The sequence below is a fragment of the Myxocyprinus asiaticus genome, chromosome 9 (genome assembly GCF_019703515.2).
Source record: "Myxocyprinus asiaticus isolate MX2 ecotype Aquarium Trade chromosome 9, UBuf_Myxa_2, whole genome shotgun sequence".
NCBI classification, from domain to species: domain Eukaryota; kingdom Metazoa; phylum Chordata; class Actinopteri; order Cypriniformes; family Catostomidae; genus Myxocyprinus; species Myxocyprinus asiaticus.
The window spans coordinates 45182874-45209125 of NC_059352.1; the positions used below are offsets into that span (position 1 = coordinate 45182874).

The 26252-nt window shown below is 36.5% G+C and overlaps 2 protein-coding genes across 3 annotated transcripts in view; both read right to left on the reverse strand.

Moving 5' to 3' along the window:
• On the reverse strand, positions 1-23676 carry LOC127446687 (mitogen-activated protein kinase kinase kinase 20-like). The gene is made up of 12 exons (XM_051707825.1): positions 23547-23676; positions 16319-16503; positions 14128-14215; positions 11474-11575; positions 11312-11377; positions 11177-11205; positions 10935-11072; positions 8636-8722; positions 6207-6281; positions 5334-5440; positions 2294-2435; positions 1-786 (listed from the first exon to the last, which is right to left on the reverse strand). Exons 2-12 carry the CDS (start codon positions 16475-16477, stop codon positions 439-441), a joined length of 1341 nt encoding a protein of 446 aa, XP_051563785.1. The 5' UTR covers positions 16478-16503; positions 23547-23676; the 3' UTR covers positions 1-438.
• Positions 23677-25012: 1336 nt separating this feature from the next.
• The window catches only part of LOC127446678 (rap guanine nucleotide exchange factor 4-like), a 58211-nt gene continuing 56971 nt past the window's right edge, over positions 25013-26252 (reverse strand). For both annotated transcript variants that reach the window (XM_051707808.1, XM_051707809.1), the window contains one exon: positions 25013-26113. In XM_051707808.1, the coding sequence (XP_051563768.1) occupies positions 25986-26113 (128 nt within the window). In that variant the 3' untranslated portion in view covers positions 25013-25985. The remainder of the gene's footprint in view (positions 26114-26252) is intronic.

Here is a 26252-nt window from a genome sequence, read left to right on the forward strand (position 1 = left end):
TCTTTGGTATTTTCTTTATTTTATAAAAACTTCAGGGCTTTACAAAAACGTAGCTTCAGAAATCCCACTAAAGTTCTCTCACACTCATTATTTGTACTGGTTAGACAATATATTCAGAACAATAGCCCTACTTCTAACAGGGAATTGTGACCCTCTGCTCTGAATCAAATAACATTGTTTTGCACTGATACGTATCACAGTTGGGTGCAAAAATCACTTAAGTCCAAAAATGTTGTTCCAAACCCCTATGCCTTAATTCCAAAGTTCTCCTTTTGAGTTCCACAGAAGTAATTCATACTAGTTTAGAACAACACACGAGTAAATAATGACAGTTTGTGTGAACTATTCCTTTAACAAACTAATAATTCCAGCTGTTGGACACTTTAAAATTTATTTTTACGAGCTCTGACTCTAGATACCATCCCCTTTTGCCCTCCACTAATCGCTATCGTCGTCTGACCAGCCAAAGTCGTCCATGGTGATGGCCATGTTCAGTTTGCGTCCCTCACGGACACTGCAGGACTTGGAGGAGTTCTTCTTGGCTTGTATGTTCACCTGCATCCCTGACTGGCGGACGAGGTCACCGCCGGGAACATTCACATCCAGGTCAAACACGCCACCGAAATCCAGCATGAGCTTCTGCAGGCTGGCCTGACCCAGATCTCCATTACTGCAAGTTGATGAGATCTGGCAGCTGACCTCCGAGCTTTTGCTCTCCTCCATGTGAGCCTCATAGAAGGACTCGGCACTGAGAGTGGCTGCCATGGGGGATATGTGTGAAAACAGCTGTGAAAGTAACAGGAAGTTGGAAGTTAGAACAAAAAAAAAATTCAGAAATAATAATTAGAATTTATATTTATACTTATATTTAGACTAACTGGATGCTAACTTTTTTAATCTTTCATTAAAAAAAGGAGCCACAATCAGTATGTTTACATGTGCAGTTATAATCGAGCTTCAACAGGTTTTTGAAACTTCTGTCGCTCCCTATGGCGAAATGACCAAGCACCCCTTGCCTAGTCGGATGGTGAAACTCGAGAACCTATTGCCCACCCTAAAGTTCAAAATGCCCCCAAAAATCTCTTCCTAGTATCGGCGCTCTAAGGGATCCCATCATACAAAAACTAAAACAAGGGTTAAGTGTTTGGTATCATTGTAAAGGAAACTTTTTAAATTTTTTATGATATAGATTATGATGAATTCTGAAAATCTCAGCCTAAGAAACTGCTTGAAAATCACAAAAAAACGAAATGCCTAAAATATACTTTTTTTCCCTTTTTTTTCTGATTTGACATTTTATATTTCAGGGTGTAAATATGGTGGCTCCGAAAACTACTTTTGTTTTGTTCCTAATCATGTCAACTATAACCAAGTAAATCTTTATGTTGATTCTACAAAGCAATCAAAAGTTATAGCATTACAAAAATAATTTATCCTAGGGTACAAAAACATCTCCAGTAGTCCAAAAGCCTCTCCAACCAAATAAAACATAATAATTGTACATAAGAACTAATTACACATGCAAACACAATAATGACTAAAGGTTTGCATAGCATGCAGACATGATTTTAGTAATGAGGTTTTACAGAATGAGTTTCATTTGAGTCGTTATGGAGTCTGTGTCATGTACTTGGCGCCATCTCCTGGTGGTCACATGTAACGGTCACCAATTTCTCTGCCCAAATATGGATGATTTTTGCACCGATCTGAACCCAGTCCGATTAGTTTAGCGTTCCATGATGCTACATCATTTCCGATGATGCCATCTGGTCATCTGGTGTTTTCATTCAGATTGCAAGATGCCAGATAGCCAGATGCTGTGTGCACATTGTGCACATTTTGCTTCGTGTCAATTATGCAATGATCTATACAGCCGATTACCTTGTGTGTGGGCTCGTTTGTATAACCGCCTAAGTAATGATATGTGATATTTTATGTTCTGTTTATTTTTCGTGAAGATATAAGCGAAAATGAGGCATATAAGCAACACCAATACTCATACCAGCCCATCTAGCACCAACAATCATGACACAGTCGAAATCATTGAGATCAAATTTTCTCCCCATTCTGATGGTTGATGTGAACATTAACTGAAGCTCCTGACCTGTATCTGCATGATTGTATGCATTGCACTGCTGTCACACGATTGGCTGATTAGATAATCACGTGAATAAAAAGGTGTACAGGTGTTCCTAATAAAGTGCTCATTGAGTGTACAGTATGTTGTAATAGTACATACTATGTTGTACAGTGTATGCAGTGTGACTTTGAATTCAGTATGATGTAGACTCACAGGAGTGCAGGATCGAGATCTTTCCATGAGTCTGTTCTCCCACTCTGTCAGTCTCCTTTCTCTCTCGGCCAGCTCCTGCTCCTTACAGCTCAACTCCCTCTCCAGCTGTTTCAAGCGTTCCAGCGTCTCCTCTATCTCACACCTTACAGAGAGAGGAGACAGGAAATATAAACAACACACTTACTTGTGTACTAAAATACAATACATGGGTAATTGGGTCATAGCATATCCATGGACTTTTTTTTTTAATCAATGTCAAGATCTGAGGTAAGAATTTAAATGAATATATAAGAGAAAGTCATATTTTAGTTCCTTTTCTTCTCTTATGTGCTGTGACAAATACAAAGTGCAAATATTCCATGTAGTCGTTCATAAGCTGCATGCAAAATGCTTTTTAAAGGAATATTCTGGGTTCAATAGAAGTTAAGCTCAACCAACAGCATTTGTGGCATAATATTGATTACCACAAAAAAGAAAAAAAAAAAAAGTCGGGGTTACAGTGAGGCACTTAAAATGGAAGCGAATGGGGCAAATCTGTAAACGTTAAAATACTCGATGTTTCAAAAGTTTAGCCACATGACAAACAATATGCATGTAAACATGATTTTAGTGCGATAAAATCGCTTACTAACCTTTTCTGTGTAAAGTTATATCCAATTTTACAACTTCATGATGATATAATGTCAACAAAACATAAAATCTTAAAATTACGAATTAAACAACTTTACAGCTCAAATAACACATGAGTTTTTACAGAAGAATTAATGCATGTGCTTTTATAAAATTATAAGCTTCACATTTCTGCCTTTAAACCCTCCAAAAATTGACCCCATTCACTTTCATTGTGCCTCACTTAACTTAAATTTTTGCTTTTTTTAAAGAAAAGGAGGGACGAGTAAAAAAAAAAAAAAAATGCCGTCGATTGAGTTTAACTTGTATTGAACCTGGAATATTCCTTTAAAATATTTTTAGACAGAGTATAGCATGTCACACTGCAGAACACGTCAACGTCCTAAAATTATTTCTATTATGGAAATCTGAAGTTTTTCTAATTTCCGAAATGTCACAGAGAATAATTTTTGCATCAAACCTTCAATGCCCTTTGGCATGGAAACATCATTTCCTGCAATTTCTATCTGTGCCAGCAGGTGGTACTGTACTCTAAACAATTTAACTCCACACACAAAGCCTTTAGTGTGGCTATTTATAAACAGATATGTGATTGAGGGCCAAAATGCCCCCCTCAACTCCTCTACCCCCAAAAGCAACATCAGCCCCTGCCAAAATCTCTCCACACACACTCTCAAAACTTCCCTCCTGCTGGAATTGATTTCTCTACCACTCTCATGACGAGAGTTTCCAGAATTTCTCACCCACCCTTCCTCCCCCCTTCTCTCTATCTCTCTTTTTCCATCTCTCCCAGTTCATTTCTGAGATCTCTCTCTCTCTCTCTCTCTTCATGCAGTGCAGCTATGCTGAAGTGGAGCTCTTCTCATGTTTGTTTCTTCCTCTCTATCTGTGTCTTTGCTCTTACAACTTGTTACACAAAAGAGATAAACCAGTTGTGGCCAAAATAAACCAACTTAAATCTCAAATTGCACTCAACTGTATTTCTGTTCTTGCCTTATTTACAGTTTAAACAGTCATTTGAATGCATTCAGTTTCCTTACTGGTTATGTGCTTTGTTTACCTGTTGTTACATGTTTCAAATTGTGTGACGTTGTCTTTTGGTTATGTAATATGTGTATATTTAACTTTAACAGTTTAATTTGTGACATAATGTGCAACCATTTAAGTCAAAACCCGCCAACAGATATCATAATAAAATATATAATAGATTTGGCTATTTTTAAGAAGATAAACACACAAAAAAGTTGTGTTGGTTTTGCTTATATATATATATATATATATATATATATATATATATATATATACATATACACACACACACACATATACACATTGGCGGCCAAAAGTTTGGAATAATGTACAGATTTTGCTGTTTCAGAAGGAAATTGGTCCTTTAATTCACCAAAGTGGCATTCAACTGATCACAGAGTATAGTCAGGACATTACTGATGTAAAAAACAGCACCATCACTATTTGAAAAAAGTCATTTTTGATCAAATCTAAACAGGCCCCATTTCCAGCAGCAATCAATCCAACACCTTATCCTTGAGTAATCAAGCTAAATTACTAATTTGGTTCTAGAAAATCACTTGCCATTATATCAAACACAGTTGAAAGCTATTTGGTTCGTTAAATGAAGCTTAACATTGTCTTTGAGTTGCCATATTATGCAATAGACTGGCATGTCTTAAGGTCAATATTAGGTCGAAAATGGCAAAAACGAAACAGCTTTCTCTAGAAACTCATCAGTCAATCATTGTTTTGAGGAATGAAGGCTATACAATGCTTGAAATTGCCAAAAAACTAGACTGTAAGGTGCGTGAGAAGTGCCCGACAAGACAGCCACATCTATGGCAAGTGCTACAGGAAGTGTGGGGTGAAATGTCACCTGAGTTTCTGGACAAACTGACAGCTAGAATGCCAAGAAATCCAGAATGTTTTCTTATTTTTTTTTGCCAGCCAATGGAATAAAAATAGGCTAAAAGAAAACTAGTATGAATACAAGCAATTCAGAGACAAGATGATGAGAGAAGCATGTTTAATCATCACACATCTGAACATTTGTGTCTGCAAAAAACATTTGCCAAAAATGGATGTTATTACAAGTAAAATAAACGGATCTCATTCAAGTAAAATAAATATTAAGTAAATTCAGTCAGAATGAACTTTTATTCTAGCTAGCTGGAGAAAAACGTCTGTTCTGTTTTTTTGTTATTATTATTATTATTATTATTATTATCATCATTATTATTTATTTTTTGCTTTATTTGAAGTGCAAAAAAACATGCACACACTTTCTGGAGAGTTTCTAGTGAAATCTGCTGAACTATTCATTAACCAAAATACATTTTTGGCCGTGGAATTGTAAAAAAATACAGTGTGTGGTTTAATATTTCTAAATTGTACGTACCTCCACTCAGCTTTGTTATGTAAGAAAGAGTTACACTGGTCGGGCAGCTTGCTGTCATTTTTCATGGTCTCCAAGGTGCTCAGGACCCGTTTAAACTGCGGCCTTTCCTAAGGAGGACAAATCATTTAATATTTATTATGGTCAATTTTTAACACAATTCAGCACGTCAACTAACTGAAAGTGTGTTTGTTTCTGAGCAACTGTCAGTTGTCTTACATTTTAGTACAAAAAAGTGGCCATCGTCCTTTCTGTTGAAGCTCTAGTCATTATAGTTCATAAACCTTAACATTGCTATTTACATACTAATTTATTAAATAAATATTTTTTGTATATGCTAAAGTCTTAAAAATGCATACTTTACACTTTAAAAGGTGTATATCTTAGGACCTTTTCACACCAAGTTTGGTGTGACTAAGAGACAGGAAAGTATAAAATATATATATCTTTTATAAATTTGTATATACTTTATATATAAATGTACTTAATAATAGTTTATTTAAATATGCCAGTATTATACAACATAAATATGCAAATATTTTTTGCACCAAAACTAGTTACACAGAATCAGATGCTGAATTTGCATCATTCTCTAAACAAAGTTCAGACACCTGAATGAATTGTCCATGACCCCCCCCCCCCCAAAAAAAAAAAAAAAAAAAAAAAAAAAAGACCTAACCTGATATTTGCAGTATGCAAAGATTTTCAGACTCTTTATGAAAATACTCACAAAAATGTATAGTTTAATTCGAAAATATTTTAATAAGAAAATTCAAAAAAACCAAAAACAAAACCAAAAACGAGAAAAATACATTTATGCATGTTTTTTCGAGTGATGTTCTCCCTGAGCTAAAAGTTGACTCTCTCAGCATGCACCTTGGGTTCCGCGATCCAGCAGGATCTCATCAGATCTGCGAAGCTGGCCGGGCAGCTGCTGGGAATGGTTGGCCTCTGGAACACATAACCCACACAAATACCACAGACACATGCACACACATTAGAATCCATTTCAAAAAGTCATTACAGCCGCCATTACATAAAACGCTAATTTTAGCACGCGCCTAGTTTAAGCTCCAAATGCAACTGTGGTAAAGTGCTGCACTGGGCTAAGTTTACGTCACATCTCAAATGAAGTGTGTATATTTCCATGTCCAAAAGAGTCTGGCATGCTGATATATCATAACTAGTATATAAAGTTTAACAAAGGGCTATTACATGAGCACTGGTTACACTATGGAGTGATAAAATTGAGCTCTCACTCAAGATAATGGAACTTTGAGAGCATGTGAGGTGAGATGTTGGTAATGGTGACCATTTGACAAGCCATACATGTGGTAATATGAAACGGCCAAGTGGCTCGTCCAATAGGAGATTGTCTCTAATAAATATATATTTCACTCAGTATTAGATATAACAAACAGCACTGGCACATCACATAATCATGAGCCAACGATCTCACGGAAACTATACTTTCCCTTTGAGAATTTTACGCAAACCAAAATAGATTTTCATCCATTGACCTCTCCCCCTCACCAACATTTTGTCTTATTTGTCCTTACTCACTCACTCTCTCTCTCTCTCTCTCTCTCTCTCTCTTTGGTTGGGATGTTTATCTAAAACGTTTTCCTGACAACTCCCTACAGCACTAAAACCTCTGTTGTCTAATCTGATTCTTAGCTGATGGCTCCTCGGCAAACACAGCTGTAATATATCTTTACTTTCAATAAAAATTGCAGGGATTCTTATACATGTGCAGAGCAAAGCCTTTAGATCAGCCCACTATAAATAACCAACAAGAGCTAGCCTTGGAATCCATGATCAAACTGTTCCGTTACCCAGAGAAAGAACGAGACATAGGCTCTGCTCCAAAAGCTACTGAGTTGACTACATAGGCAACATTTTGAATCACACTCCAGATTTGAAAGCTATTCCAAAAGGTAGGCAGCATAAATATGCTTCCTTCTAAAATAATTTTTGTCAAAATCTTAGGCCAGAAACATACTTTACGAAAGTACACAAACACAGACGCAAATGCTTGACGTTTCAAAGTGCGCGGTCTAGTTAAACACACTTAACCCGCGCTCTTGCATTGCTCTGGCGGTAACAAAACTCAAGGGGGCGATAGAGTTACCTTCAAATGCCATAAAATCAGAAATGTATTATTATTCAGTTAGTTTGCTCAGCAAGATTATTTTGAAACTGTCGCTCCACTATGAAATTAACTATGAAAGTAACTGACCTGAAAGAGAAAACATGTCCACTAGGGGTGGCTAAAAATATCGATTTTCCGATGCATCACAATCTTCATTTGAACGATCTCGATATCTATTCTTAAATCCCAAGATCGATCTTTTCCTTTATGCGCAGCCCTCTCATACAATGAGAGGAAATCTCTCACACTTGCAACCAGATTTCGCGCTATGCGACTAAAAATGTATATATTTGGCAATTGGCTGGTAAATGTTCAGATTTCACTCACCAGTGATTATGTAGTATAGTGGTGGAGTGTTCAGCTGCGAGATCCTTTCACTGCATTTTTAGAGTAAAAGTTGTTCCGTATAATGTGTGTCCAAAGACGAGATCCACGCAACCCATTTGTCATTGAATAATGTCTCTTTTAATACCCTTTCTGTTGTTTACAGTCAGTAGATGACCAAAAACAAAAATAAATAAATATTTAATTCTAATCAATTATAGCATGGATGAGATAAAGCTATTCGAGTCCTCTCTCATTAATTTTACAATTAATTAATTAATTAATTTAAACATATGTTCAACAAAGCAATGTAAATACTTGTTAATACTACAAATTATGCAAAAAACATGTAACAATATATAGTCAATACAATATCATATTTACTGACTGAATACATAGATTTGTTCATTTTTAAAAAGGTAAAAGGTGACCAAAATTATGAAAAACTAATAAAATATAATTATTAAAATGTATATGTTCGTAATGTTCCTACTTAGAAGGTCCCCTGTAAAATTAACAGCATTAGCTGGGAAAGAATTGATTCAATATTCAAGCAAAAGGGACATTATAACTAAAGTATACCGATATGAATCGATATCGAATAGAAATCGGAATCGAATCGGTAAATCTGCATTGCTAGTCTGCTTTTACGTACTTCCATAAAGTATGCTTTGGGCCCAAGGCAGTATGGCAGGTAAAAATTCCCCTTTTGTGTTCCACGAAAGAAAGAAACTCATAGATGGTTTGGACTGATATTAGGGCGAGTATAATGGGTGAACCATTCGTTTAAGAACACAGATGAACTGTGGGATGTGGGACTCTGCAGTACCTCATTCTTTTCTACAACCAACCAGGCCACCTGCAATCCCTCAAAACCTTTAAATGGCACTTCTCTGGTCAGCAACTCCCACAATACCTGCAAGACAAACCACAAATAAATGCACATATACCCACGCATCACCTTCTACAAGGACAAACATACTGTATACTTTATAGTGTAAATGACTCTTACTGGAATGTATGCTATGCAGACTGTTTGTAACATCAATTAATTAAAAAACTCAGCAATGTATATATAACCATACAGGGACTTGACATTTACATCTACTGTTTATAAAGTGAACATGAAATCAAACTTGACCTTATTTACTCTCTTAATGCACATTCTCGTTCTGCACGATTAATCTGTGAACATTCTAAAAAAAAAAAAATTATGTCTTTGCAATCTTTAATCAAAATGTAAAAATTGCCCTCTAAACCTCTAAAGCAATTTTCCTTGACAGTTAACGTCTCCAAATCTCTTACTATTTAACTCGTCCCCTTCAATCACCTGGCTCTGTTCTGCTACAAAACACCCATTTTTCACAATCCAATCAATTGACCTTTCGCCAAGTCCCACCTTAAGTGTTACTGACCAATCCTATTTTAGCAACTATTGCCATACGCCATTTTAATTTGACAAGCGTTTGCATTTTCTAATGAGAATCTATGGAAGTCATATGTGCTTGAGGAGTTTTATAGAAATTATTCCAAAAATATGGAAAAATCGTTGTTGCCGGGACACTTGTAATAGTGACACAAGGTACCCAGAGAGGATACAGAATATATTTATTCTCTTTTTTAATCTGCAAATAAAATCTTGAGAAGTACATGCTATGGACATTACTGAATGTGTCCTAATTCCCAAATAAGCATGTATAACATCAGCAAGCACACCAACATTTGCTTCGAGGTAAATTAAAGCTAATAACTTAATGCAAAGTCCCTTTCAAGTCAAGTCAGTCAAGAATGGTCTGTTTGCATCCTGCAAGACTACTACAAGATATGCCCACTACAAGTTACTCCCCCCTTTCAAATAACCGGCGAAAATGTTGGATTCACATTCATACACTCTGTTCATACATTCATACACTGTTTGTTGTGTTTATTTGGAGTCGCGTAGCAACCCTACACCATCCCTACCACTACCCCTAAACCTAATCCTAACCACAAAGATTAAAACATTTAATTTTATAAAATTATTAAATATGCCACAACGTAAAAGTTATTTAGAATACAATTATAATGCCGTTTCAGTAGGTGGTGACAGTGAGGACAAATCAGTCTGATTTATGGATCTAAGTTATTGCTGAACTGACTCGAGATCAGTTACAGCCTGCATTTAACATTGATTGAGGGTTTCACTGTGGGATCAATGCCCCCTAGCATAACCACGAAACATTTCAAAGCATTTCGAAACTGTTTCAAAACAGTATAACGTAACGAAGCCTCGTTTGCTGAAATCATGTGACTTGGTCAGTTTGATACGTGCTCTGAAGCATTGGTTTGAAACAAATGATTCGTAAAGGTTTCGAAGCTTCATAAAGCGTGTTTCGAAAGCGCCCATCACTACGTATTTCAAATCAGCAGTAAAATCTGACAAAAATGGTATCATAAATTGTGGTTCTTTAGCTCAAATCATGATAAAAACGCTATTTTTCAGACTAGTCCAGCTAAAGCGCATACACGTTCTCAAGTTGACTGACAGGAGATGTCTGTCTTTAAAAGGTAATCGGCTCTTTTACCTGTAAGGCGGCACTTCCTTTTCTACATCCGTCATATTGGGCCTTCTTATTTTTCCCAATCATTGTATTACAAGTGCTCTGTCTTGGACTAAATAGTCTCTGCTTAATGTTAATTCATTTATGTACTGATTAAGGTCATCATAGAGGCAATAGTCCACAGTTTTTAATTACATTAAAGGTAAATTAAAGCTTGTCTGAGCGAGCTGTGGTAAAGGGCGGAGCTTAGAGAAGGGTTAATTCCAGATGGATAAAATTAAGTTCTGTCCTACATTTTTTATCACTGAATATCTTGTATCATTCAGAAATACATCAGATTACAAAAATTAAATAGATTGCAAATGGCTCTTAATGAAGACTTTAATAGACTGACCCAAACCCTCAAATTTAAGTCTTAAAATAAGTAAACAGGTATCAATCAAGTCAAAGGATATAAATTAAGACATTTAGTCCATTTATTACCATTTTCCCCTGTTGGAACAATCTTACAAAACCTGCTCACACACTCACACAAATACGTACATTCAGATACAGATAAAAAAAAAAAAAAAAAAAAAAAGTACTGACCACACCATAAGAGTAGGTGTCACAGGTTTCTGAGACTGGCAAGCTCTGGATCACTTCAGGGGCCATCCAAGGGAAGGTTCCCACCAGAGACATGTGTGTTGTGTGAGAAACCAACTTGGATGCCCCAAAATCACAGATCTGACACAGACAACATGAACATTACACAGAGACAGTCACAGTCAGTGATATTTAGAGCACAGTTTACATGCTAATAGATTTGGATGAATACATAGCATATATACCTTTAATACATTTTCTGCAGTTAACACAACTAATGGAGATAAAAAAAAAAAAAAAGACCAAAATAGTTAGAAAATGTTTAGCATTTTTCCATAAACTGTGAAATTGCACACAGTACAGTTAAGAATTGAACTCACCATTTCTCGACTTTAGATCTCTATGAATGACTTTTACTGGGGCCTCGGCATGTAAATAATGCATTCCTACAGAGACACAATTCACACAAACAGCCATTATATCATAATGAAAATGTGACTGAGCTCATTACACAAACACATATGACTCATACTAGCACATACCTTTTGCAATGTCCATCGCCCAGGTCATTACTCTACCGATATCCATCTCCTCACTGTCAACACTGGACAAATATTCATATAGTGATCCTCTGCTGGCATATTCTACAACAAAAACACACACTTCATAGGCATCATCATACTAATTGTTGTGAGGCCAATATTTATTCCCTTCACACCTTACTAAGAATTCCTTCCTGAATTCAACAATTTAATAAGAAATTTGTTCCAAGAATGAGGCCCTTTGTGCTTATCCTGTGTGTGTGTGTGTGTGTATATATATATATATATATATATATATATATATATATATATATATATACATATATAATCCAAAATTAACACTCGCTAAGCACCGAATGTGAGGGAGTTTTGGGCCATTTGTTGTTAACTTTCTTTGGAATTGTTACAAAAAATGTAATTGCAATATAAGAATGATGATCTGACCCATACTGACATCAGTGAATGAAATCATAGAGGTCTACCTAATAAAGCGGCTGTTGAAAGTGATCTTTTACCATCAGAACTTTAGCTAGGAATTCAAAAGTTTTTAAATTTATTTTATTTTCATAACTCCAGAACTCTCCTTGGCAACATATTCCTGCCGTTGAGCACAATAAATGAAAATAGGTGATACAAAATCACAATCATTTTAAATTGACAGGTGATGTCTCATAAATAATAATACACAGAGAGACAAATTCATATGATACTGGCTAATGCATGACACAATGATATTTGTTATTTCCTTAAATATGCATAGTAAAAACAGCTTAATAATTCCTTTGTCATAGGGACAACAAAATATAGTTAAGGGATTAAGTACAGTCAGCTGGTCATTATCACATAAAAGTAATAATAAAAATAATAATAATAATAATAATAATTTTGGACCCTGTATTTGATATTTATTATTGTACAACAGTTAGTTCTGGTCCTCGAATCTGATTAGACAAGAGGCGTTCCAAGAGTGCTGATAGCTCAGACCATCAGCACTGGGAAACTTTACTGTTTGCATCACTCCCCATGTGTTTGTGGCGTTTCAAACTAATGTGTTAGAGCAGAGCTGATGTGTGCATTTTCATTTATCCCTTAGGCATGAAATATTTGTGCCAGTAGGTGGCGACAAAAGACCGTCTCGTATGTGTTATGAGCGAGTTGAGCTGACGTTGACAAACTGTGTTTTATCAGTCAGTGTGCACATTTCTTTGAAGTCACAAGAAACTGTCTCTCACTCCATGATCGTCAGATTACTACTCGCTATAGCTGAGAAATAAGAGTTAAACAGCTTCAGTATTACTGCCGATCACAGCTGACAGTGGCGACAGATGGAGTAATCAAACACGCTCACGGTGGCTACTTGATACAAGTTTCCGAGTTGAGAGAAGATAAACTTTTAGCATGGCAGAGGAGAGTATGCTTTCTGTGTCGGTGTCAAAATAAGAGTTCCTCAAGAAATATATGAGAATGAAACTGGCATCCTCTGACAACAAAACACTTGTACGAGATTGAAATACTCATAGGATAATTCCGATAGCACGTATGGCAGCATCACTCCACGATCAGAGCGGATTACTATCACACTAAGGCTGAGGAATAGAGTTAAACTAAACTAAATGCTCAGTCTCTTTTTTTCATACACACACACACATCCTTGTTTCTCCAATAACTTGTTAGAAACAGCCAAAGCTGTCATTAGTAGTTCTAAAGTGTGGTTTTCGAATTAGTAACGAAGGCTTGGGCACATCTTTTGAACTAGCAATGACACATCCTGAATCTGTGGCGTAAGAAAGTAGTTCCACACCTTTTTTTTTTAGACAGTCATTAGTTTTTCTTTACTTATTTCTTTACTTGTTTTTTGAACTGTAGTCTAGGATTTACATTCCCATGCAATAATATACATTAAAGCAATATCACACTTGCAATTGTGCTGAATTGTCCATATATCAGCACGTCTGTGATTACCTGCGGCACTCAGCCTATACGGCCAAATCACAGCCGTGCTGATAGCTGGACATACAGCACTCTTGCCCGTGTGATAATGCTTTAATGAATATTATTGCAGGTCAATGCAAATCCTTTTAAAAGAGAAACAGAGACAGGAAGGAGTGAATGAGCAAAAGTGCCAACGTCTCATGTCGAGATGTCAATCAAACACATGAGCTCATATATCACCAACCCTCGAGTGGAGTCAAACACTGCTTAACACCCTCAGGGATTCCCATTTACACACACACACACTGTGCTGTCTGTAGATCTGGTGAAACACATGCTCTTGAGAAATGATTAGGCCACATAAATCTACTCAAAAGCAAATTTACATCCCTCGGGACAGATCACAATAGGATGTTTAAAAACTGGCAAGACAGCTGTGTGTGTGTGTGTGTGTGTGTGTGTGTGCATCCTCTTCAAGAACTGCACTCACTGTTTGAATTGAACTTTTCCATCATTTGATCAACATTTGATGAATTACAGCTGCCATGATCTTTCAAAAATGTACAAAACTCTCTTTTAACCAGAATTCTGTTTACCGGCTGACATGATGATCATATCTTCACAGAAATACACATATTCTTCCATGCACAATAGCACCAGACAGAGATGGACATGACAATCACTAGACGCTGACACTCACATGTGCACTCACTATACGTTACCTGTAACAATGCCATAGTTGGGTGCTTCCAGAATGGCTCCATAGAACTGAATAATGTTTTTGTGGCTCAGGACACTGAGAATCTCAGCCTGAATGGGACGAAGGAAAAAACAGATGCAGAGGTGAAAGACAAACACCCCAATACCAGAACTCGGTCACACACTCAGGCTCAAATTAGTGCTACGTCAATGTCATTAAACTATTTTTTCATTACAGTATGGCGAGGTCCAATTATTGCAGTAGAAATGTGCGTGAACAGGGAGCCATTAGCAGTATTGTGGGAGATGTCCATAGGGACTCAAACTGAATGGCTTAGGCCAGGAAAGCGGCATAGCTCAACAGCTTTGCTGGAAGACATCCGCAGTTGATTCTGTAAATAGTGCAACAGACTCTTGCAATGCTGCTGAGCAAGCATTAATATTGGCAGTGATGTGTCATGCACTGCCTGCAAGACCTCATTTAGATGTTACATTTTACACCTGCAGTATATAAAATTTGCTTTAGACAAAGAGAAATCGAGAAAGACAAATGGGCGGTGGGGGAAGTCATGGAAAACAGCACTAGCATTCATGGTATTCCATGTTAATACTCCCTCCTTCTCATGCCTTAAGTTTAAACAGTAATAAATCTGATAGATGGAGAAGATGGAACAGAGGAAATTATGCAACAACAATAGAGCGCAACAGGGACCACCCACATTTCCTGTCAGTATTTATCCAATACAGGCATTAAAAAAATAAAACATAAATAAAATGTTTTAAGCCTTAAACATTTTGAATATTGCCAAATACAAGTTTACTGCAAATATTTTGATGTATACATATATAATTAGTTTGAGAGTGTATAGGGAGCCTGAATCGTCATTTGAGTTGATTTGAGTCATTTGCAGTGCTTCATGGGAGTGGGCAGTCGCTGCTGAGCTATTTTCGCACAAATTCTGTTTTTATGGTAACAGCGACTTCTCTGATTGGTTAACTTCTCTTCAAGATTATGGGCAGTGCAGTTCTTCACTGAGAATTTGGCTACAGAGCGCAAAAGTCTGTTTACGTAAGTAAAAATCCCATTAATTTATTCCATAAGGGAATTGATTATAAACAATTACTTATAAACCTTTAAAGACAGACATACCATGAGCTTAGAGGTATGTGCTTTTGTTGAAGTCATCAGTTTGTGTTATTTCAACTTCAGTTTTTACACATAGCGTTTAATAGCAGAATTCCTCATTAAGAACTACACTACCCATGATCCAATGACACAACGTGTCGGTCTCACTAAACTCTTAAATTACTTAATTATTTGTATATATCTGGATATTTTGCAATGAACTCTACATACACTGACTGAGCATTTTATTAGGAACATCTGTACACCTACTCATTCATGCGATTATATAATCAGCCAATCATGTGGCAGCAATGCAATGCATAAAATCAGGCAGATACGGGTCAGGAGCTTCAGTTAATGTTTACATCAACCATCAGAATGGGGAAAAATGTGATCTCAGTGATTTCAACCGTGGCATGATTGTTGGTGCCAGATGGGCTGGTTTGAGTATTTCTGTAACTGCTGATCTCCTGGAATTTCACGCACAACAGTCTCTAGAATTTACTCAGAATGGTGCCAAAAATTAAAAACATCCAGTGAGCGGCAGTTCCGTGGACGGAAATGCCTTGTTGATGAGAGAGGTCAACAGAGAATGGCCAGACAGGTTCGAGCAAACAGAAAGGCCACGGTAACTCAGATAACCGCTCTGTGCAATTGTAGTAAGCAGAACATAAGTCGAACCTTGAGGTGGATGGGTTACAACAGCAGAAGACCATATTGAGCAATTTATTAGGGCCATAGTGTTCCTAATAAAGTGCTCAGTGAGTGTATATTATGTTTTTATAAAAACTGTTGTGCTATATTTAACAAATTTTTATTTTATTTTAAATAAGGTTGAACTGACTTGTAGCTTCTACAAGTCCTCCTAACTCTCTGAGTCTCTGAACTCATGGTAGGTCACTGTTGATATGTTATCGTTAAAAATCAGTTTCTCTTTGGAGAAAATGAATGGGATTTTTACTGCTGGAACCTGACTGTTGCCTTCAATAGAGTGTGGTGGGTCTCTTATCTCCCATAATAACAATAAATTCATAAAATATCAAATATCTTGCAAAGCATAACATTGTGTGTTTGTAGTTTAATCGCACCTCAGCATCGATCTTCAGCAGTTTTTTGACCGCCACCTCTTTGTCCTGTGAGATCCAATGTGCCCGGTAGACGCTACCAAAGCTCCCTCCACCGCAGTTCTCATAGAAGCGGATGTCATCGAATCGGATCTGAACGAAGCTAGCACTGAGGGACGACATCTCATACTGACATATACTGTGGCAGACTGTAGTGAGAGAGAGAATGATCAAGAGCAAATTAGTGGTAGACTGATGTATCGTCTAATAATTGGCCATAATAATAATAATTTCAATAATAATAATTGTTCCAAAATAAACTAACAGCTTAGTCAATGGATCATACTCTTTTTTTGTATTTTCTGTTTTCAAATATTTTTGCATGACTTTGAGTAAATGTTTGGAGTACATCCAATTTATTAACTTTAAATTAAACCACACGCGCGCACACACACACAACAAGTATCAGCATTAGTTATTGTAAAAACCTGGTTGAGCAACTATTGAAGGAATATTTTACCCAAGAGTTCGACCAATAGCGGATTTTACCGATATTGATAACTTCTGTAAGGTGGTGGAAAAGGTCAATAATCGATTAATCAGCTGATAGTTTTTTTAATTGATTTTTAGGAATGTTAGTGATTTGGAGCATAATGAGGAAATATGAAATATGATCTGGTGTATATTCACCAGATTAAGGATTTTGTAAATGTATATGTATATGTATATGTTTGAGACAAGATGTGCTGATGGGGCAATTTCCATATAATCACAGTCTGGAACAACATGAGGGTGAGGACATAATGACAGTGTTTTAATTTTTTGGTGAACTATTCCAGTGAAAATAAACAGAGAGAAAGAAAAAACACACAGTCAAGCATAGAAAGTGGCTATAAAAAAAAGCCTTAACTGTGATTGTTCATTATGCTTCTACATCTGAGATGTCCTTTGAAGTTTTACTTCCCTTTTGATTCAGTTCACTCGAAATTGCTGTAAGCACTATGGAGAGTCTTTCTTAGACGACCTTGTTGAAACTAGGGCTGAAACGATTAGTCGACGTTATCGACAACGTCGAAAATAAAACATTTATTGTCGAATAGTCGTTTGATCTCATTTAACGTAACATAAGATCATATGAAACTCTAATGATGGTGCAAGAGGAGCACTGCAGCTTGCACCTGACTGAGGAGAGGAAGAAAACACAGCTCACAGTCCAGATGCACTCTATACATTCCAAACAGCTTCAGGTGATGTAGATCGCAAAGTATAAGGGAATTATACAAAAATACCAAATAAGTAAATACAGAAGCACTCTCGTTGTGGAATAAGCGGAGCCGGAGCTGCCGCTCTGCTGAAGCAAAATTTGCATGCCGCACGTCTTTAAAGGAAGCACCATCTTTAATGCAGTTATATTTAATGTGTTATAGCTTTTTTAAAGTTCAAATAATAAGAAAGCAGGTCATGTAAATAACTACAAACTCTGAAACTGCCATTTCTCTGTGCGGTCAGCGCCTCTTCTATGAGTTGCGTGAAGTGTCCTGATCTAAGGGGGAGAGATTGAAACTGCACCGGACTGATGCACACTCTGTCACGGGGACAGTCTTTCCCCGAGCGCGAGTGCTTGCCGCAGCTAGATTATAACGTGATGGCTCACAACTTATTGAGTCATATTATATGTGTCACTGTATCTAAAACTCCTTTAAAACAACGTACATTTAATTTAGCAGCTATACTGCAGAATATTTGTATTTATTTATCTGAGAACGTTGAATATAATTTTTAATATTTTAAAATATCAAAAAATCCTTTAAAAAAGATGCATTCTCTTGAGAAGCAGCATATAAGATATTTAGACTTGCTTTTAGAGAATAGATCTTGAATATAATTATATTTTGTCTTTACTGCACTCGGAGAAGTATAACCAAGTGAAAAAATACACTTATATACAACATACACTTATATTTAAGATATATTCTCTTAAAGCAAGTCTAAATATCTTATATGTTGCTTCTAAAGTAAATGTATCTTGTTTTAAACTAGGGCTGCAACTAACGATTATTTTGATAATCGATTAATCTATCGATTATTAGAATGATTATTCGACTATTCTGCGATTATTGCACCGATTAATCATTATCTCTTAACCGATTATGCAGCTTGCGCCCCAACTTAAAAGGTTGTATTAAATGTGCTTACTAACGACAGAGGATGAAATCATCTTTTAAAAATACCTCTTAATGACATTCACTGAATTAAAGGGGAAAAAACAATTTTTATTAAGTTCAATTCAGTAAAGAAATTCACTGCAAAAAAATCATTTTGTTATCAAGTGTTTTTGTCTTGTTTTCCATTTAAAATAGTCTAAAAATCCACAAAACAAGATACAGTTGTGCTCAAAAGTTTGCATACCCTTGGAGAATTGGTAATATATGTACCATTTTTAAAGAAAACATGAGTAAGCAGGCAAAACACATTTCTTTTATTTCTTATGGGATTCATATTCAACTGTAGGTTAAAACAGAATGGCACAATCATAAAACAAAACATGGCAATAAAGAAAAAAATGAAATGACCCCTGTTCAAAAGTCTGCATACCCTTAGTTCTTAATACTGTGTATTGCCCCCTTTAGCATAAATGACAGCGTGCAGTCTTTTGTAATAGTTGTCTATGAGGCCCCAAATTCTTGCAGGTGGTATAGCTGCCCATTCGTCTTGGCAAAATGCCTCCAGGTCATACAAAGTCTTTGGTCGTCTTGCATGAACCGCATGTCTGAGATCTCCCCAGAGTGGCTCGATGATATTAAGGTCAGGAGACTGTGATGGCCACTCCAGAACCTTCACCTTTTTCTGCTGTAACCACTGGAGGGTCAACTTGGCCTTGTGCTTAGGGTCATTGTCGTGCTGGAAAGTCCAAGAGCGTCCCATGCGCAGCTTTCGTGCAGAAGAATGCAAATTGTCTGCCAGTATTTTCTGATAACATGCTGCATTCATCTTACCATCAATTTTCACAAGATTCCCCCTGCCTTTAAAGCTCACACACCCCCAAAACATCAGTGAGCCACCACCATGCTTCACAGTGGGGATGGTATTCTTTTCACTATAGGCCTTGTTGACCCCTCTCCAAACATAGCGCTTATGGTTGTGACCATAAAGCTCTATTTTGGTCTCGTCACTCCAAATTACAGTGTGCCAGAAGCTGTGAGGCGTGTCAAGGTGTTGTCGGGCATATTGTAACCGGGCTTTTTAGTGGCATTGGTGTAGTAAAGGCTTCTTTCTGGCAACTTGACCATGCAGCTCATCATATTGTGCTCCTTGAAACAACCACACCGTCTTTTTCCAGAGCAGCCTGTACTTCTCCTGAGGTTACCTGTGGGTTTTTCTTTGTATCCCGAACATTCGTCTGGCAGTTGTGGCTGAAATCTTTCTTGGTCTACCTGACCTTGGCTTGGTATCAAGAGATCCCAGAATTTTCCACTTCTTAATAAGTGATTGAACAGTACTGACTGGCATTTTCAAGGATATCTTTTTATATCCTTTTCCATCTTTATAAAGTTCCATTACCTTGTTACGCAGGTCTTTTGACAGTTCTTTTCTGCTCCCCATGACTCAGTATCTAGCCTGCTCAGTACATCCACGTGAGAGCTAACAAACTCAATGACTATTTATACACAGACACTAATTGCAATTTAAAAAGCCACAGGTGTGGGAAATTAACCTTTTATTGCCATTTAAACCTGTGTGTGTCACCTTGTGTGTCTGTAACAAGGCCAAACATTCAAGGGTATGGACATTTGGGTGATTTCTGTTATCATTATGATTTAAAAAGGAGCCAAACAACTATGTGATAATAAATGGCTTCATATGATCACTATCCTTAACTAAAAGACAGTTTTTTTGCATGATCAGTCATGTTTTCAAAATCAATGCCAAAATTTCACAATTTCTGCCAGAGTATGCAAACTTTTGAGCACAACTGTACATTTACTTGAGAAGCAACATATAAGATATTTAGACTTGCTTTAAGAGAATGTATCTTAAATATAAGTGTATTTTTTATATAAGTGTATTTTTTCACTTGGTTATACTTCTGCAAGTGCAGTAAAGACAAAATACACTTATATTCCATATCTATTCTGTAAAAGCAAGTCTACATATCTTATATGCTGCTTCTCAGGTGAATGCATCTTTTTTTTAAAGGATTTTTAGATATTTTAAAATATTTGTGTTTTTAATATTATATTCAACCTTCTCGGATAACAATGTTTTCTTCTGCAGTATAGCTGCTAAAGAAAATTTACATTGTTTAAAAGGATATATATTTATATTGGAAAACAAGCCAAAACAAAAACAAATCAAAAACGTATTTTGTTGCAGTGTATAATGGGGCAAAGTCTACCCTCTCTCACCTTTTTGTTCACCTTGATCCATCTTTAACTCACACAAAAAAATGTGAAAAAAAAACCTCACTCCTCTTAATAAAGCTGCGTATTGCCAATTTTCTTCATGAAATGCACAGTGACATATATTATGATTCAGTAAGTCACGAGCCATCACGTTATAATCTAGCTGCATTAAGTGTGCGCACTCGAGGGATGAGAGTCCCCGCGACAGAGTGTGCCTCAGCCGGTTACAGTTTCAATCTCTTCCCCTTGGATCGGGACACTTCATGCAACTCATAGAAGAGGCGCTCACTGCACAGAGAAATGCCAGTTTCGGAGTTTGTATTTATTTACATGATCTGTTTCCATATTATTTGAATTTTAATAAAGCTATAACACATGAAATATAACTGCATTAAAGATGTAACGCCGGGGTGTTTCCTTTAAAGACACTCGACACGCAAGTTTTGCTTCAGCGGAGTGGAAGCTCCACTTATTCCACAACGAGAGTGCTTCTGTATTTACTTATTTTGTATTTTTGCATTATAATACTTTGCTATCTACGTCACCTGAAGCTGTTTGGAAAGTTTAGAGTGCATCTGGACTGTGAACTGTGTAATTCTTCCTCTCCTCAGTCAGGTGCGAACTGCAGTGCTGCTCTCGCGCGTCATCATTAGAGTTTAATGTGATCTCATGTTACGTGAAATTAGATCAAATGACTATTCGACAACGGAAATGTTCATCAACAATTTTTTATTGTCGACGTTGTCGATAACGTCGACTAATCGTTTCAGCCCTAGTCCCTTGCCCTAGTGTGGGGTTATTCATTATTCTATACACTTGAAATATGATGCGGGACCGTGACCTCATATACATATTCTTTTACAAGTGTTTATACCCTGGTGAATCTCTCGGGGTATGACGTCATGTAGTGCGGCACGATGGGACTGTCGAGTGAACCGTAATCGAAAGCGAACGTCTCCGGTTACACATGTACCCACGGTTTCCTGAGATGAAGGGAACGAGACATTGCGAAAGATTGTGCACTACTACTTGAGAGTTATGAGGGACGCGCTCTTATCCTTCAGTCAGAAAATTCTGAAGAAATGGTGATTGAGCGCTCCCTTATATAGGCCAACTTCGCTTAAAGGGGCGGGGCTCAAACACCATTGCCAATCATAGGATTGGTGTTATTATACAAGGGCTTCAGTTAGGTATTCGGAGAAGGATTTCCCCAAAAGCGTTAACCGCAAGGTCTCGTTCCCTTCATCTCAGGGAACCGAGGTTACATGTGTAACCGGAGACGTATTCTGATATGAATTATACGGATATTTAGTGAGTATTTACATATATTTATTTATGTATGTGGCAATGAAAGTGCACTTGTTTATATGATCATTTGAGCCACCAATTGCTGCTAAAGAGCACTAGGGTAGTTGACAAAGGTACATTTTTACATTTTCTGAAGAAAATGTGAGTGTTTCTTGCTGAGCAAAACATTTGCCAAGGGACACTGCTGCCACAATGTTGAAGTTGGCCTACTATTTTTCCATGATTTCCCATGTATCTATGACATTCTGCTGCTTAGATCTGGCCGTGTGTGTACACTGCCCAAAGTCAAAAGAGACTCTGTCATATTTTGATTTAGAGACTGAACATTGGGATTTTTATGCCCATTTTATCCTCTGCTGGGTAAAACCCTTAAGTTTGATTGTTAGGAAAAGTTATTTTAAATAAGTCTAAAAGTCACTGATTGAAATGTCATGTGACTACCCACTAACTGTGCTGGTACTGATCCGAAGTCTGCCTCAGAAGTACACACAAATTGATGCATACTAATGGGGAAACTTCCTCAGCTGGATCTTAATGTGAATTTAAATATGGACTTGGCTTTTTACTATTATTATTATTATTATTATTATTATTCTATTATCTTGTGCGAATTAAACACAAGTACTCTATCGTGTTTGCTTTCACTCAGCATTTAGTAAACTGAAACTGTGATGTTGTTGTAATTAGTGGAAATGGGGTCTGGTTTATTCGGCATCACTAGGACATGTGACACGTTTCCCTGAAATCTCTGACCTCAAAGTGGCTTCCCCATTTAAAAGTGACCAACCTGTGTCCCCCACACATGCAATCTATCATATAACAAGCACTCAGTCTCTAAAAACAACCCACATATCATCAGTGTGACATCAGGTACCAATTTAAGAATGCATCACACCTTAAACTATTCTTGACAGAAGCAGCCCATTCATACCAATGACCATTCATACTATTACCAATAAAAATAATAATAATAAAAAAACATCCTAATATTTCTACCATGCAAAGTTAGCAAATGGCAAAGAAAATTTTAAATAAAAAAATAAATAAAATTAAAATTAAAATATATATATTTAACATTAATGTGCAGTATAACCATAACATCTGTAACATCATTATTGATGTAGACTGTGCAGACTATGCAAAGATTAGGCTCGGCTATAGGCTGTATGTGCACTTATTTACACCTTGTAAACTTTATTCTAAAACATGTTATATAAAGAAAGCTTATTATTACTATTATTATTATTATTAAAATTGTTTATACATTTTAAAGTGTCCAAATATTTGACGTTCTCTTTTAAAAACGCACTTTTGCAGAAGTTCTACAGTTTTCTTCTATTAATATGATGTAAAAACAGGCCTACGGGTAAACAAGTGACTCGCATATATGTCACACTCTTATGAAGTCGCCAAACACAAAATCAGCTGCAGAGCTAAAACTCATTCTTTAACTAATATAATTGATAAAATTAACACATCCACATAACGTGTATTCCGATACTGACGCTGTGTTTCTAAGCATTAAAAACATGCGTTTATACCTGTAAGTCGTGTTTTCCGTGCGGTCCGGTGAAGCGGGTTGGCTTGTCGCTCTCTGTACAATCCCAGTCATAAGATAATGTGCGGAGCCTCATTGTCTCGTGTTACTGCACTTCCATAAGAGGACACTCGCCTGAGGCAGCTGGACAAATTACGAATCCTACTATGGTAACGACTTTGCTCATGAATATTAACTACTACAAGTTGGCATTACATGATAACAAACCCTTATGAGCGACCAAGTTCCCTAGGCTTAATTAATATTCATCAGACAAACCACTTCGCCACAGGATTCGCCAACTGACTAGCGCCTACCAGCGGTCACCCAACAACGGCACGTTATGTCATTAATATTCATGAGTATAACCTTCGCCATAGTAAGATTCGCAAATTCTAAGACCAGCGTGACAGATAACTGAACCTCAAGTGTAATGAAAACTACAATAGCGCCTCTACACGGGCACAAACTGGACCAGCCACACAAGGGTACACCAAACAAAACGAGAAACTTTTAAAAAGATAGGTTAAGGCTTCATAATAACCGTCATTAATACCATTAACAAACAGTATACAACTACTTTTAGTAACAAAAAAAAAAAAAAAAAAAAAAAAAACTTCCACAAAACACATTTTTGACATTTTTGCTACATTTAATTTGTCCACAAAACCATGTATGGTTTAGCAAAATTTTATACTTGTTCAATTTCCATGTCTATTTTTTTTTACTTAACTTTACCTGTTAACAATATACATAATATTAGTCTTTAAATTATATATATTATTAAGAAATGAATTAATAATAAACAACAATAAATATGTCTTCGTCAGCCTCAGACGTAACAAATAATTAAACATTTAAAAAATAGAAATAAATAATAAAAAATATTGAATAAAAAAACATTTTATAATTTCATTATTGCATATATATATATAAAATGTTTTTTTATTCACTATATATATATATATATATATATATATATATATATATATATATATATATATATATATATATATATATATATATATATATATATATATATATATATATATATATATATATATATATATGCCTATTTGAATGTAAATGCATGACTGATATATCATTAAATAATGTTAATTAATGGACGGAATTCAATTGAAAGTGACCATCCCTATGCCCTACTGTCTACAAAGGACAACGCTCTTGATGTGGGCTCTCTAAAGAGAGCATGGCATTACAGTTTGAATGCACCCTTCACTAAAAGTCCTGTAAAAGGGCCCTTTGTGAAAAAATAAACTTTATTTCTTTTGTTTAGAACGACTCTTTGAGTGGTGTCCCCTTCCCAAAGTGCCCTTCAAGGGTGCAAAAATGCCGTTTGGTAAACACCCAATGGCACAAAGAACAAAACAGAATAGAGACAGGAGATACAGGAAATAAAAACAAAGAGCAAGAGAAATTCGGAGTAAAAAGTCCAATCACATCAACAGAAAGTGTTCAACGGTACATTTATTTAGATTATACTATTTACAAGGTAGGCGTAGAAATTTTCCTAAAAGAAAACATGTGCCCTATACACTCACAGAATCTGACTTTCCAAAAGGCAGCATGAAAACAAACTCAGACCAATTATGATAACTTAGCAAAATGGGTCCAACCCAAAAGTATACAAATATAACTCAATATACATAATGACATCAATAATGCTACAGGCTATGGCGAGAGGTAAGCTTCCAGCACACAATGTTACTGGTGGTAAAAAATAGTCCTTGAGCTAGAATACTGACATTTATAACTGACTTAACAAAACATACCACAAGATATTGAGGCCTGGGGGTTTAACGGAGTATCAATAATGAATGTTTTTGTGGTCGGCAACAAGACCATAGTGTCACTGTTATCGTACAGTATGTATAATATGTGACTTTTACTAAACTCTCATTTTAGATTGTTCAGAAGGTTTTTGAGGATAACAGAAATGCACAGGCAGCAGGTTTACAGTGTTCTAAAACATTGTATTATGAGAGCAATGAACATGACAAAGGGCCTCATGTTATCTTAGCACAGACTGAATACAAGGACGGACACACTCAAACACACGCCATCAAAGCAAACTGACCCTTCGCTAAGCCTCTATGAACGTTCTGTGTGTTTAGATGGTTTTAAACAGAACTAGAATTATCCCAAAATACTGTAAAACTTAATGAAGGGTCAATTACACTTCAAATCTTAAGACTAGCAGAAGTCATCAACATGCAACTCTCACACACACAATCAAGCAAACATCTGAGAATGCATCTTGTACACATAGTTCAGCTGGCAGTGATAGCACATATAGTCGGCATTCAACTGCTCTGGCAGTCGACAGATAACAGGTTAAATTGAGTTTTACAGTTGTAAACTGGACATACAGTGTGTATTTTGAAGAGAGGGAGAGAAAGAGAGAAAGATTGAGCATTGGTGTTTAGCCCCGCCTCGGCTCCAGTCTGAAGGACAGCTGTGATAAGGTTCTCTGGTTGTCAATCACACTCAACTGACGCATGTAATTCCTCACTTCCTGTGGATTCTTACTGGCTGGAGATGCCTCAGCATCTGATGGAGGTCAAAGGTGAAAATGTTACTGCAACAAATGCTTTGGTCAGCTACTGCACTCAGTCACATCAATGTTCACATGCCACATCATTGTAAGTGACATTTTTAGCTACTTTTTTTTTAGAAGCGATGGACGAGT

Excerpts from the sequence above, each read along its gene's own strand:
- LOC127446687 (XM_051707825.1), bottom strand. The coding sequence starts at position 16,477 with ATGTCGTCCCTCAGTGCTAGCTTCGTTCAGATCCGATTCGATGACATC. Across the intron at positions 11,576-14,127 it reads CAACTATGGCATTGTTACAG|AATATGCCAGCAGAGGATCA; the intron begins GTAACGTATAGT and ends TTTTTGTTGTAG. Across the intron at positions 6,282-8,635 it reads TGGTTGTAGAAAAGAATGAG|AGGCCAACCATTCCCAGCAG; the intron begins GTACTGCAGAGT and ends TATGTGTTCCAG.